General features: G+C 43.6%; 1 protein-coding gene across 7 annotated transcripts in view; it reads left to right on the top strand.

Moving 5' to 3' along the window:
• gtf2ird1 (GTF2I repeat domain containing 1) overlaps positions 1-14,700 on the top strand; it is a 121,488-nt gene that overhangs the window by 86,631 nt on the left and 20,157 nt on the right. For 6 of the 7 annotated variants that reach the window (XM_055657923.1, XM_055657929.1, XM_055657925.1 and 3 more), the window contains 4 exons: positions 778-861; positions 2,959-3,142; positions 8,433-8,461; positions 12,498-12,545. In XM_055657923.1, coding sequence (XP_055513898.1) covers positions 778-861; positions 2,959-3,142; positions 8,433-8,461; positions 12,498-12,545 — 345 coding nt within the window. The remainder of the gene's footprint in view (positions 1-777; positions 862-2,958; positions 3,143-8,432; positions 8,462-12,497; positions 12,546-14,700) is intronic. The other variant, XM_055657928.1, reaches the window with a different exon arrangement.

Raw genomic sequence — 14,700 nt, 5'->3', positions numbered from 1 at the left:
GTAAAATGCACAGCAGATCCGGGCAGTGTCTGCAGAAAGAGAAACAGAGTAATCGTCTCATCAATCAGAACTAGGAAAGAGAAATATTAAGTTAGAAGTAAATTGCAAGGAGAATGAGAGTGAGAGATGTACAAAATGTATTGAAAGCCTTCTTAGATCAGTGGAACACATTGTCCTGAAACTGATACAGCGAAACCAAATAACAGTGTGTTATGAATCCAGTGACTGAATTTTAGACTTTAGAGATACAGCACAGAAACAGGCTCTTTGCCAACCAGCGATTACCTCGTGCACTAACACTATCTTACACACAAGGGCCAACTTATAATTTTACCGAAGCCAATTAGCCTACTTAGGAATGTCTTAGGAATGTGGGAGGAAACCGGAGCATCTGGAGAAATCCCATGCGGTTATAGAGAGAATGTACAAACTGTGCAGACGGCACCTGAAGTCAGGATCAAATCTGGATCTCTGACACTGTAAGGCCACCTCTACAACTGTGCCACCTTGAAAATCCCTTTAAAATGAGAAGAGCTCATTCTAGTCTGACGTTTGAAGATAAGGTTGTCTACAATGGCAACAAATTATTAAAGGTCCCCATGGGTCACTATCCTGTGCATTCAGCCCAACTGCAAATGCTCACACCAACACCCATGGAATGTTCCCTGTGAAGATCTTGGGATCTTGTCATGTGATATCTGTAAAGGCAAACAAAAATGGCCACAATAATGTGAAATCTGAAGCCCAGCTCAATGTTTGTGATTTTGTTATTTGCAGAAAATTATGATGCAAAGCTGACCAGGGTGGACATTGCCAACAATCTACGTGAACAAGTACAGGACCTGTTCAACCGGAAATATGGTAATTTCAATTGCTCTACTGTGCAGCATTTAGAATGTAATCAGAGCAAGGATGAAAGAATGGGTCGACTGGGTTTGGATTCACTGGAGTTTAGAAGGATGAGAAGGGAATCATGTAGAAACGTATCAAATTCTTAAATGATTGGACAGGCTAGACGCAGGAAAATGTTTCCCCATGTTAGGGGAGTCCAGAACCAGAGGTCACAATTTAAGAATAAGGGGTGGGCCAGTTAGGACTGAGATGAGGAAAAACTTTTTCACCCAGAGAGTTGTGAATCTGTGGAATTCTCTGCCACTGAAGGTAGTGGAGGCCAATTCACTGGATGTTTTCAAGAGAGAGTTAGATACAGCTCTTAGGGCTGATGGAATCAAGGGATATGGGAAGAAAGCAGGAACGGGGTACTGATTTTGGATGATCAGCCATGATCATATTGAATGGCTCAAAAGGCCGAATGGCCTACTCCCGCACCTATTTTCTATGTCGCCATTGTGTATTGGTGCAAACCTGTGTGAGTCGGCTGCCTGCCACCATGTTCCATGGGAAACTTGTCTCTTTCTCCGCTGAAAATGAATAGCAAAGACTGGAAATCTGTAGAGTCAGTTCAGACCCATCTGGGGAAAGCACCGGGGCTTTTGTTTTGTGTTGGGCAGGTGGTTGGGTGCATGGGGAATTTAATTTTCTGTTTTACCTAAGAAGTCTTTGACGTCAAGCATACCAGCCCATGGCCATTGCAACAGCTTTAGGCTTCTCTAGACAAGAAAACTATAATATACCCCAATTGGACTGGAATATGTCTCCCACTTAAGAACGTAAACACGGGGAGGGTTAGCTGGAGAACATGAGAGGAAAGCCAGGGCAGTACAGCAAGGATAGCTATCTGTCCACTGCCCCTTATGGCAAGTGGCAACATCGATCCTCCATCACTGGTTTTACAAGGCAGCTCGATCTGTGTGGTCAGAAGCCATGTACTGTATCCCAGTTTTACTTGCTATTCTGTTCATGAACGGCTTTATAATGTTTGAGATACGTAAGTTGTGGGATTTGGTGAGGGTCTTGGTCACCATAATCACTTCATTGATAGATCATTCTTGAATGAGACGATCAGTTGGGACTACAGTTCCAAAACTTCAACCCTTCGCCTGTTCAGGGTGTAACAGAATAGGGCAGAGGTGTGGGCAATGTCAGGTGGGAAGTATCAAATTGGCCTACTACCGCACCTATTGTCTATTGTGAGGCAGCAGCTCTATCAGTTGCACCACTGTGCTGCCCAAGTAGTCTTGCACCCGAGGTTAGGATCGAACCTGGGTCTCTGGCGCTGTGAGCCAGCAGCTCTATCAGCTGTACCACTGTGCCGCCCGAACAGTGTTCGATGGACATGTAATGTCTGTTTACTGTGAGGAATTCTTGCACTGTTTCCTATTCTCCTATCAGCCTAGGTATGAGCAGTAACTACAAACCCAGGCCAGCACCGCACAGTGTCGCAATTGCTAAACACTGACTTGATTTGAGTAATTGCATTTTTATCTGAATTAGAGGGTCAAGAGTTCAAGTTCACTCGGGGATCTGAGCACATAATCTTGGCTGCAGTATATAGTAGCCTTGTACAATGAGAGTCTATTTTTTAAATAAAGGCATGAAATATGTCATAGGACTGAGTGATGAATCAACGTCTAATTCTCATGTTGAGTGGAATTATTTGTCTTGTGGTCAATTGAACATTAAGTGCCTGCACATCGAGATTAACTTATTGCCTTTATTGCAGTTATTTCCGATTTCACTAATTCCAAAGCAGACTCTTGTCAGGGATCTATAATCAGACCAGGTCTGTTATCCACAAAGCTTAGCACCTGTTTTATGCAGTTACCAGAGTCTACTCTGATCAAATGTTTCCCTTTCCAAAAGTTGTCCTTTATGATAATTCCGGTATTTATATCCCTTAGTCCGTTCAGTGAAAACACCGACGAGAATACTTTAAATATTTTTTCTTTCACCTAGATGACCTTGCTTCACTGTCCTGTTCTGGGAAGCTCTCCCAGCACAATCACAGAGAAACATGTGCTCAAACAAGGGAATTAAACACTTATCGTTTTTACACAGGTGAAGCTTTGGGTATAAAGTACCCTGTTCAAGTTCCATATAAGAGAATCAAAAGCAACCCAGGCTCAGTTATAATCGAGGGGCTTCCACCTGGCATTCCGTTCCGAAAACCCTGTACGTTTGGATCCCAGAACTTGGAGAGAATCTTGGCCGTGGCCGACAAAATCAAGTTCACTATAACCAGGTAATACCAACTGCTACCTATGACATTGTGAGTAACCAAGCCGTAGCAACATAAAGCTATAAGTAATCACATGATGGCAACTGGGAACTGTAAGTAGATATATTACGGCGTGATATTAATGAACCAGTTGATAAAATGGGAGTTGTAATTAGGTAATGCGTCTACGAACAGTAGCTGGTTAATAATGAAATAGCCATAATGAAAAGAACAAAGAAGATAAGTGTAGATAGACACAAAAAGCTGGAATTACTCAGTGGGACAAGCAGCATCTCTGGAGAGAAGGAATGGGTGAAAGAAGATAAGTGAAATAGGTTGGTGGAAGTGAGAAGCTCCAAACATTACTCACTGGCAGCATGGGAGCAGTAAGTAAACAGGTTTAAAAAAACCCACTGATTAATCCGTTTATGGATCCAGCCGATCTAATTAACCAGATAACAGCAATTGAAGGTTGTGAGTAATTAGTGAACAGGATTGGTGTCTGTGAATATCAAGTGTCTATATCAGATCAGGTTTGAGTGCATGTGTATATGTTCCATATGTTGCCAGATGGCTGGGAGAATGGTAAGGATAGCAGCCATGTTGTGGTGAAAATGAAAGCCTGATTCATGGAAGGGCAAGGCTGGGTGTTGAGTACGTGTGTGGAACGTCACCCATTCCTTCTCTCTGGAGATGCTGCCTGTTCCGCTGAGTTACTCCAGCTTTGTGTGTCCATCTTCAGTTAAAACAGATTCCCTGGTGTTTTGAGCGATGGAGCTTGTGTGCGTTACGCAGGCAACCAGATGGTATTACTGTGTTTAAACAATTAATAAAACATGCTTCTTGTTGTCAAGGGGGGGGGGGGGAAATGGGAGGAGATAAAATTGTTTGTTGTCATGCACACCTGTCATCGGCCCACCAGGGAATTTGGTCTTCCCCCCCCCCATGTTTTACAAATGATTTACTATGGCTGCCAAGGCCCCCAAGCTGGCTGGCTCCGCGGCCAGTGTGGGGGGGGGGGGTGAATCACTCGATGTGGGTGTCAGGGGGGTGAATCATCCTGTGTGTGGATCGGGGTCTGGGGGTCAGGGGGGTGAATCACCCTGGTGTGGGGGTTTGAGGTCCGATGGTGGTGCATCGCAGTCGGGGACTCTGGGTGGGCAGAGGGACCAGCCTGTCCCACACCTCAGTTCCACCCGGCCCCGTGTGTGTGCGCGGGAGCTGCCAACGCACAGCCCGTAACAGTGCGGCCACACGGGGGAGACGAAGCGGAGGGCGGCCGTGGCCGTGGGAGAGTGGGGGCTGCCCCGAGGGATGCGCTTCTTTGGCCGCTTACAACTTGCTGCTCAGGTTCAGAGTGCCCTGTCATCTATAGATTGTGTGGGGAAATGACCCTCACCCTCCTGTCTCCATCAGCCAATGATGTGATGGAAAAGGGGGTCTGGACTAATTGCTGACAAGTCCCGGCAACGTCATGTCCGTTATTTGACTTTTCGGCAGAGTGGCCTTTTGTTGAGTTGGCTTGTAGGTGACGCAGCCTTTCGGTGAGTTGCCGTTTCAGCATAGTGGCCTATCGGCAAGTTTGCTTTTAGGCGTCCAACCCTTTCGGTTCGTTGGCATTTCGGCTTTGTTTCCGTTCAGTTATTTGGCTTCCACTTCTTTGCTTCGGCTTCTAGTCCTTCGAGGCCACGTCAGGGTACCGTTGAGTATTCTTGGTGCAAGGTGTTCAGCAAAGGTGCTGGGCGGTGGGGAGTCATCACTGCTACAGAGAAAATATCCCTGAGATGTCCTCTCCCCACCGAAAAATGCACATGGTGATAATTGGAGTTCGAGGTGGTGGCCATACACCAGAATCACCGTTGGCACCCACCATTGCATCAGTCCGGGACATCACAAAGGATGCAATTGAATTTTTGGGTATTGATAAGCTAAAGATAAGAGGAAAATAGGATTGACTAGAAGGATCGTTTACATAAGAGGGAATCTTCTGAAGGCAAATAGGTATGGAATGTGAAGAAAGATGGGACAAATGAAGGTGAAACTAAATCTGCTCTTAGAGATGGGGGCTGTGACTGGAATGCTAAACTTGCATTGGTCTTTGGTGTGGAAAAGGATGGTATCAGAATCTCAGCAGAAAGGAAAGTGTTAATGATGCTGGATGAGGTGAAAGTCATCGAGGAACTACCACGAGCTTAAAGTAAAGTGGCACAGCTGGTACAGCAGCTTCCTCACAGCCGCAGAGAACCGGGTTCATTCCTGATCTTAGGTGCTGTCTTTGTGGAGTTTGCACTTTCTCCCTGTGACCTTGTGGGTTTTTTCCCCACATCCCAAAGACGTGGGCATTTGTAGTTTAATTGGTCTCTGTAAATTGCCCCTAGTGTGCGGGGAGTGGATGAGAAAGTTGGAAAACAGAACTAGTGTGAAAGGGTGATCGATGGTGGGTGTGGACTTAATGGGCCAAAAGGCCTGTATCCATGCTGTATCTCTGTAAACTAAACTAAACAAGTCACAGTGCGAAAATGACATGTTCGTGGATGCTGGAGGAAGCATTGGTAGAGATTGGAGAAAGGTTTGTGTAATCTTCCAGTCATAGTACATAGGTGTTGCCAAAGATCTGAAAAATGTAACATTCTGTTCAAATAAGAGTTAATGGGTATGCCAGGCAACTGTAGACCATGCAGTTTAATCTCAGTGGCGTTGAAGCTTGAAAAACCATAACCCCAGGAGAAAAGAGATGAATGGGCACTTGGTGAAGTTTGGGTTAATAAAGGAGGGCCTGCACAGATTTTTCAAGACAAATCATGTCTGACCATGCTGATTGAACATTTTTCACGAGGCCGCAGTGAAAGATGACAAAGGGAGGCAGCAGATGTTCTATATCTACATTTTCAGAAGACTAATGTGAAAAAAAAAAACTAGACCCATGGCCAGTAAACAACATGGATAGGAAATTGGCCTTGAGACAAAAACAGTCATGGGAAATGGTTGCTTTTTTATACTGGAGTATGTTTGACTTGGTGACCCCACTGCTTTTGACACATTTTGGTGGCTTGGATATGGGTATACTGGGTAGAAATTTGAAATTTGCATAGCACACAAAACTTGGTGTGATTTAAAAAAGAATGAGAGGGCAATAATACAGAATTCAAGAGAACCCAGATGGGGGAACAAAGCAGACCAATGGCAGATTAAATTTGATGCAATGAAGCATGAAGTTTTTTTTAGTTTGGCGGTATAGCATGGAAACAGGCCATTCAGCCCTCCGAGTCCAGGCTGATCTTTGATCACACATTCACACTGGTTGTATATTATCTGACCTTCTCATCCACATCCAACACAGTTGAGCCAATTATACAGAGGCCAATTAACCTACAAATCCACTGGTCTTAAGGGGTTGGACAGGCTAGATGCAGGAAGATTGTTCCCGATGTTAGGGAAGTCCAGGACAAGGGATCACAGCTTAAGGATAAGGGGGAAATCCTTTAAAACCGAGATGGGAAGAACTTTTTTCACACAGAGAGTGGTGAATCTCTGGAACTGTCTGCCACAGAGGGTAGTTGAGGCCAGTTCATTGGCTATATTTAAGAGGGAGTTAGATGTGGCCCTTGTGGCTAAGGGGATCAGGGGGTATGGAGAGAAGGCAGGTACGGGATACTGAGTTGGATGATCAGCCATGATCATATTGAATGGCGGTGCATGCTCGAAGGGCCGAATGGCCTACTCCTGCACCTAATTTCTATGTTTCTATGTCTTTGGGATTTGGGTGGAAACCCACACAATCACAGGGTGAACATGCAAACTCCACACAAGCAGTACTCGAGGTCAAAGACAGATCCGGGTCTCTGCCGCTGTGAGGCAGCAGCTCTACCAGCTGCACCACCACTGTGTTACTCCAAAGTGATACACGGGCAGCAAACATGGAAATACTACATAGGTAAATCGTACAGTGCCGAAAGGTGCGCAAGAACAGAAGTGGCTGAGCCAATACATATTTAAAAGTGGCAGGGCCTATTGAGGGAGCAGTTAGTAAAGCAAGCAAGGTCAATGAATACTTGAACAACAAGCATAGAGAGCAGGAACAAGAAGATGTTGGTGAGCTTTAGTAAATACTGGTTAGTTCATAACAGTAGTGTTATGTTTAGATTTGACCCCCATACCTGGGGAATGCTATGAAGATCCTGGAGAGGGTGCAGATAAAGATTTAATCGAACAGTTCCAGGGATGGGGATTGTAGGCTGTCGTGACAGGGGTTGTTGCTTGGAACAAAAATAATTCAACTGAAATTTGACAGGGGATCATATCAGGCTTATAGTAGGATGGAAGATGTTCCCATTAGTGAACAGCTCAAGTACTGTACAGATTCAGAGGGATGGGCAAAAGATACAGCAAGATTATGAGGGAAAGTAGATCTCTGAATGGTGATGACAGCAAAGTCAATCAGAGGTTTTACACGAGAAGTAGAAGTGTACGTGAAAAAAAATAACTACAGGGAAAATGATGGGTACTAATGAGAAAATTCCATAAAGAATCGAGTTAGACTTGATGAATCTAGTCCCCCGTACCATGATCATTCTTTATAAGGAGTTGTGATAGGAGTTAGATTAGGCCATTCGGCCCATCAAGTCTACTCTGCCATTCAATCATGGCTGATCTATCTCTCCCTCCTAACCCCATTCTCCTGCCTTCGCCACATAACCCCTGGCATCTGTACTAATCAAGAATTTACCTATATCTGCCTTAAATATATCCACTGACTTTGCTTTCACAGCCTTCTGTGGCAAAGAATTCCACATTCACCACGCTCGGATTAAAGAAATTCCTCCTCATCTCCCTCCTAAAAGAATGTCCTTTAATTCTGAGGCTCTGAATGACTCTCCCACTAGTGGAAACATCCTCTCCACATCCTTTTGCTGGTACCTGGGTTCAAACCCAATGATAATAATTAGATTTTTTTTTTAGAATAGATTAGATAGCCTTTATTGTCATTCAGACCGAAGTCTGAACGAAATTGCAGCAGTCATACATATAATACAATAGAAACAACAATAAACACATATTAACATCCACCACAGTGTGTCCACCCAGCATCTCCTCACTGTGATGGAGGCAAAATAACGTCTTATCCACTGTTGTGTATCCCCCACCGACATATGAATTGTAAGTAATGCCAAAGCAAGTATACAGAGATATTACGTGCTATATTTATAATTGGTTTGTTTTCTGAGTTTTGCTCCTTTAAATTGATTTGAATGATATTTTATTTTGAAGGATAGTTCTGTGGGTTTCTTAAACTTGTGCTTTTGTCATTTTGCAGGCCTTTCCAAGGACTCATCCCCAAACCTGGTAAGGATATCGTCAATGCTCCAAAATCATTATTTACGCACTCTCTTCCTTCCGTTTAAAATCTGGAGGGTGGTGGTGAATTAATCCCATCCCCCGCACCATTCTCTTGGGCCTATTGTGATGGAAGGACTTCCTTGGTGTTCAGGGATAGGAACACGCCAGCATTTAACATGGTGCCTACTCGCCCTCTTTCTTCGATACAGACTCTTTCCAGCTGCAAGCAGGGAAACATTGGGGGAATACTGCAGTTTCAGAATTCCCAAAGACCCAGAATGTATTCCTGGCACTTGAAACTTCCCCTTTTGCAACACAAATAACATTTACCACGGATCTTTCTCAAACAGAAAGGAAATGAGAGCAGGCAGCCCATCTGCTCTTTCTATTATCTTAAGGTATAACCCTAGGTGTGGACTGACCCTGCACTCCATTCTTTGAGCAAGCAAAAATCTTCAACTGTGCGTAAGTCATATGTGATAGGAGTAGAATTAGGCCAATCGGCCCATCATGTCTACTCCACCATTAAATTTTGGCTGATCTATCTCTCCCTCCTAACCCCATTCTCCTTCCTTCTCCCCATAACCTCTGACATCCATACTAGTGAAGAATCTATGTGTCTCTTCCTTAAAAAATATCCACTGACTTGGCCTCCACAGCTTTCTGTGGCAAAGAATTCCATAGATTCACCACCCTCTATCTAAAGAAAATTTTCCTCATCTCCTTCCTAAAATAACGTCCTTTAATTCTGACTTTAGTCCTAGACTCTCCCATTAGTGGAAACATCCTCCCCACATCCACTCTATCCAAGCCTTTCACTATTCTGTATGTTTGAACGAGGTCCCCACATGTGCAAAAAGGACAAACGTTAGAGAAAACCAACATTGGCCAAGAGAGGTGAAGGTGGGGCAAAGCCTGGTGGGTACAGGTGAGGGGAGGCGATTAGCAGGTGGGTGGAGTAAGTGACAAAGGCTAGGAGTGGAAAGGAGAATAATGGGTGCAAGATGAGGAGAGCAGAGGGTGGAGTGAAATGTAAAGCAGGAGGGAGGGATGTGGTTAGAAGGGGACAGAGAGGAGGGGAAATAGGGTGCATAAAGGAGAAATGTGGGACTCTGGAATGGGAGATAAGCGTCTGAGGAGGGGAAAAGAGCAGTGACTAGGGTGGTGGGAGAAATGTGTGCGTTGGGTTGGAGGGGGCAAGGGAAGGGGAATTGCGATGGGGGTAGAACATGAAATTAGGGAATTAACTAAAATAATTCCTGCCTCAACATGTGCGACATCTCTGGTCATTGGGAGTTGGCCCGGCATGCAATGGTACTGCACCTTTCTGCCCCAAAGTGGTGAGACGCCTCAGATCTCTTTCCCACTGAGGAGAACTATTCAATGTAGAATGTGGTTCAGGAAACAAATAAGTTGCAGGATCTATCCTCGCAGAAGCGCACAACAAATTAAATGTGTGCATACACATATACGCAGGCACGCGCACGCATAGCTGACATATACAGCTGTAATTCAAACAGTGGTTTGTTTACTGAAAGCTGCTGCTGCATTTGTGCACTGGTCATTCATGTGACCAGGCTTTATGGTGCAAGCTAGTATTTTGGCTCGTGCCTTAAAACAACTATTGTTAGCAACTTGTCAGCACAAGGAACTGCCAATGCTTGTTTACAATTAAAAAAAAAAAAATTGTGCTAGATTCAGGCAGCATCTCTGAAAGACATGGATAGGCAATGCTTCGGGGCTGGATCCTTCTTGAGACTAATTGTAGAAAGTAGTGGGGGAAGCTGAGAAAAGAGATGTTCGGAGCCGGCAGTGTGGACATCCCTGGCGTGGAAGTGGGCCTGGAACCCAGCTCAGTAGACAAGCCTGGCCTGCTGGAGTCAGTGGCCCCAGACTGCAAGCGGCTGGTGACCAGGTAAGCATCTTCAAAGTCAATGGTCCCGGCCTTTCTCAGCTTTCTCAGGTTATCTCGTTAGTTACTGTTACATCTATTAGAGGTACAACACCATTCTAAAGGGCCTGTCCCACTTTCACAACCTAATTCACGACCTCTGCCGAGTTTGCCCTTGACTCATACTCGCAGCATGGTCGTCACGAGGTCGTAGGTAGGTCGTAGCAGGCCGTGGTGCTAGTCGTAGGTACTCGTGGCATCAAGTAGGTCGGGGCGTTTTTCTAGCATGTTGAAAAATGCCCACGAGTAAAAAAGGTTGTGAATTAGGTCGTGAAAGTGGGACTGGCCCTTTAACAATCTTATATGTTTCAATAAGATACCCTCTCATCCTTCTAAACTCCAGAGTATACAAGCCCAGCCGCTCTACTCTCTCAACATATGACAGTCCCGCCATCCTAGGAATTAACCTAGCAAAAATGTCCATCCTCAAATTAGGGGACAAAAACTGCACACTCAGTCATAGAACAAAACACGCACGATTTATGTGCTGAAAATGATGTCAGGTTAAATTAATCTCTTATACCTGCACATAAATGACAGCCCTCCATTCCCTACATATCGATGTGCCTATTTAAACCCTCTTAAATGCCACTATTGCATCTGCCTCCACCATCATCCCTGGCAGTGTGTTCCAGTCACCTACCTAAAAATCCCACCCCACACATTTCCTTTAAACTTTCCCCCTTCTGACTTTAACTTTGTATTTCATATTTCCACCCTCTCTATCCTATCTATGCCACACATGATTGTATATACTTCTATTTGGTCTCCCCTCCAATGTTCCAGAGAAAAAAATCAAAATTTCTCCTTGTAGCTAATACTCTGTAATCCAGTCAGCATTCTGGTAAATCTTGTCTGCACCCTCTCCAAAGCCTCCACATTTGTCCGATAATGGAATGACCAGAACTGCACACAGCTCCAAGTGTGGCCTGACCAACGTTTTATAAAGCTGCAACATGATATCCTGACTCTTAAATTCAATGCCCTGACCAATGAAGGCAAGCACACCATAGACCTTCTTTTCCAGTCTATCCACTTCTACTGCTACTTTCAGGGAGCTATGGACTTAGACCCCAAGATCCTACAGTATATCATTTTTTTGTCACTCAGGTAATCAAATCCCAAAGACGACTCCAGTTCTTGAACCTTTTGGTACCTGGAATGAGTTCTCAACTCCGAAGTGTACTGTTGTATGTAATTATGTTTCACCCTAGTCCAGTCCGTTCTCTGGAGTGGGGTTTTGTCCACATGATATTATTTCCACTTTGACCCATGTTTTACCTCAGCCCATATCACTCTCTTGTCCCAGATATAGTGATTACATTCTGAGGCAGCTGACATCGAAGACTGTGTAGAACATGTAGAAGTGTTGCTTCTACATCAACCAGACTGGGAGATTTCTTGTGTCACTAAAAGCTCGTAACTTAAATTATTCAAATTGCTTGCCTTAGTTGAGTGTTCTTAGAGGGAACATTGCTCCCTAAGGTAGAAGGTCGTACCTACGAAACAATATGGTAGAACTTCATTTATCCCAGGAGAAAAATTGATCTGCCAATAGTCATAAAAACACAAAATATATGAAACGGCACAAAATACAGTACCCCAGGGAAGGTGAATGTAAAAAATCAACTCAACTTTATCAGGTGATAATAACTTAGATAGACCAATGGACCATCCAAACAGCGCCACTTTAAAAATGATTGACAATTTCCAGGAAGGCAATATTCAGATGAGACAGATGCTCTTAATTTATATTTACATGAAAGTTTAATAAATGGATAGGCTCCTGATAACCAAAATAATGTAGCACACAATAAAGATCACTTTTTTTTTAAAGAAAAGCAGAGCTGGAGGAACTCAGCAGGTCAGGCAACATCTGTGGAGGAAATGGACAGGACAATGATCATTCTGAAGAAGGGTCCTGGCCTGAAACGTCATTTGTCCATTTCCTCCACAGATGTCACCGGAACTCTTCCTTCGGCACGTGGCGTTTTGCTCAATATTCCAACATCTGCAGTTCCTTGTGTCTCCAAAGTTCATTGTCTTATTTTTTTTATAGCTGATTTTCTCTCTGTTCTCTCTTCATCCCAGCACCCAGGCGAATAACATCATTGGAAAAAGCATATGCTGCTTTACAGGGTAAGCGTTCTAGTCCATACACTGTGCCCTCAACAATTGCTAGTGGATTTGTACAAGTTGCATTTAAATGAATAAACTTTATTTCGGACTTAAGGTCCAGACAAGGGACAACATTACATAAAAATACATTGCATATTAAAAACATCATGAAATACATTAAAAATCTTAGAATATCACATAAAAGCATCATAAATTATATATTAAAAAAAAACACAATGCATGAATTAAAATCCAGAATAAATAAGAATGATCAATGTCCTGCAACAAGACAGCGATACCAGTGTCTCCACAACTGTAATTCGTAGCGCATAGTGCTAAACCTTATGTTTGACATGGCCACAATAATTACATTTTTAGAGTCTTTTATCCTGCAAATGAATTTATACATATGATTTCTTAGGATGGCTTCTAAAGTATTGACTCCTGCAGCCACAAACATGTTACTAGCACTACACCATCTAGTTTTTCTTAGCAGTGTTCTCATGGCATCGTTATATGCCACCTTTAGTCTCTGTAAACTTGTCTTTCCGTAGTTAGACCACAGGTGCGCAGTGTAGAGTGGTGTGCAATATGCTCTAAACAGCGACATCTTCACCACATCTGTACACGCACCAAACTTGCGCAAGAGAATGTTGGTCTGAACATGCAGCATACGTCGTTGCCTATAAGTATCCTCATCATCTGTCATTTGTTCTGTAATAAAATGCCCTAGATATTTTACCTTATTACAGACACCAGATTATTGCCAGACAATTTAAAATTAGGAAATTTTAGACATTTATCATCTTTGGTTCCACAGATCATAACAGTACTCTTACAAGCATCATATTAAATATCATGTTCCACACCATACACAGAACATATAGTAAGGAGCTGCTGAAGACCAGCGCTAGATGGACTAAAGACCACAAGATCTTCTGCATACATAATATGGTTCACTAAAATATTACCAATCATGCACCCAGTATTACAGGCTTTCAATTGTTTTGACAGATCATCAATATAAAGATTAAAAAGGACTGGGGACAAAATCCCCCCCTTGTCTAACACCATTGCTAACCCCAAATGGGGCTGAGACCCTATTGCCTAATTTTATTTGCATAGTCGGGTGGGCATACCAGTAGGCCAGAATTCTAACAATGTATTTAGCCACCCCTCTTTGACTCATTTTACCAAACAGCTTTCTGTGATTAACACGATCAAAGGCTTTGGAAGCATCAATATAAAGCACATAAGGATTGAAGAGTTTTTGCCTCTACATTTGTTTACAATCTCCTTTAGGGCAAATATGCACGTCAGTGCCATGTTTAGCTTTAAAACCAAGCTGGTTATCTGTGGAGTTAACAAACTTATTTACTCTCTCACGCAGAACTCTTTCTAAGACTTTTGACAATATGCTAGCTAAAGCTATGGGCCTGAAATTATTTAGGCTGCCTACTTTACCAGCTTTGTCCTTAATGACTGGCACTAACAGAACAGACAAGATTGAGTCTGGTAACAAGCCAGTCATAAAATGAATCATAAAGCCAGTAAAACAAATAGCAAGGAGAGGAACTATCCTCATACTCCCATACTTAAGATGTTCAGCAGAGATATGATCCAAGCCACTTGCTTTGTTATTAGGCAGCTTGTTCATGGCATGATACACCTCATGTGACATCATCACCATTGAGTCATTAGTCTCAATATTGTCCACCCTATACAAATCACTGGACACAGTTGAATAAAGTACTATAATGTTGTCGCCATAACCAGGGCTGCCAACATTGGGTGAGAGTTGGGAGTGAGAAATTGCGAGAGACCAAGCCCGAGGGAGTATAGCGACCAATGGGGGGGGGGGGGGGGGGGGGGGGGCAGAGGAGAGTGTCCCCTCCCATTGGTACAGAACGTTTTCATTATTCAGCTTGAAATTGTGCAATATGGAGCATACTGTAGCGAGTCTTTTAACTTACACTTGAATGCAATATATATGCTTTAAATTGGATTCGAGCATTTTTGAAAGGGGGAGGCTGTGCGATCACTGATCACTGGCCTTGGGGGTACCCTGTGAGGGAGTGGAGCAACTGAGTGGGGAGAGGGTGTGGAAGAAGGGTGTGTGTCCCCCCCCCCTCCCAGGGTAGGAACTTTTTGAAATTTGATGTGTTAAAATCATGTT

The sequence above is a fragment of the Leucoraja erinacea genome, chromosome 28 (genome assembly GCF_028641065.1).
Source record: "Leucoraja erinacea ecotype New England chromosome 28, Leri_hhj_1, whole genome shotgun sequence".
Classification (NCBI taxonomy): Eukaryota; Metazoa; Chordata; class Chondrichthyes; order Rajiformes; family Rajidae; genus Leucoraja; species Leucoraja erinaceus.
The sequence above is the reverse complement of the archived record's forward strand: the minus strand, read 5'-3'. Positions and strand labels throughout refer to the sequence as shown.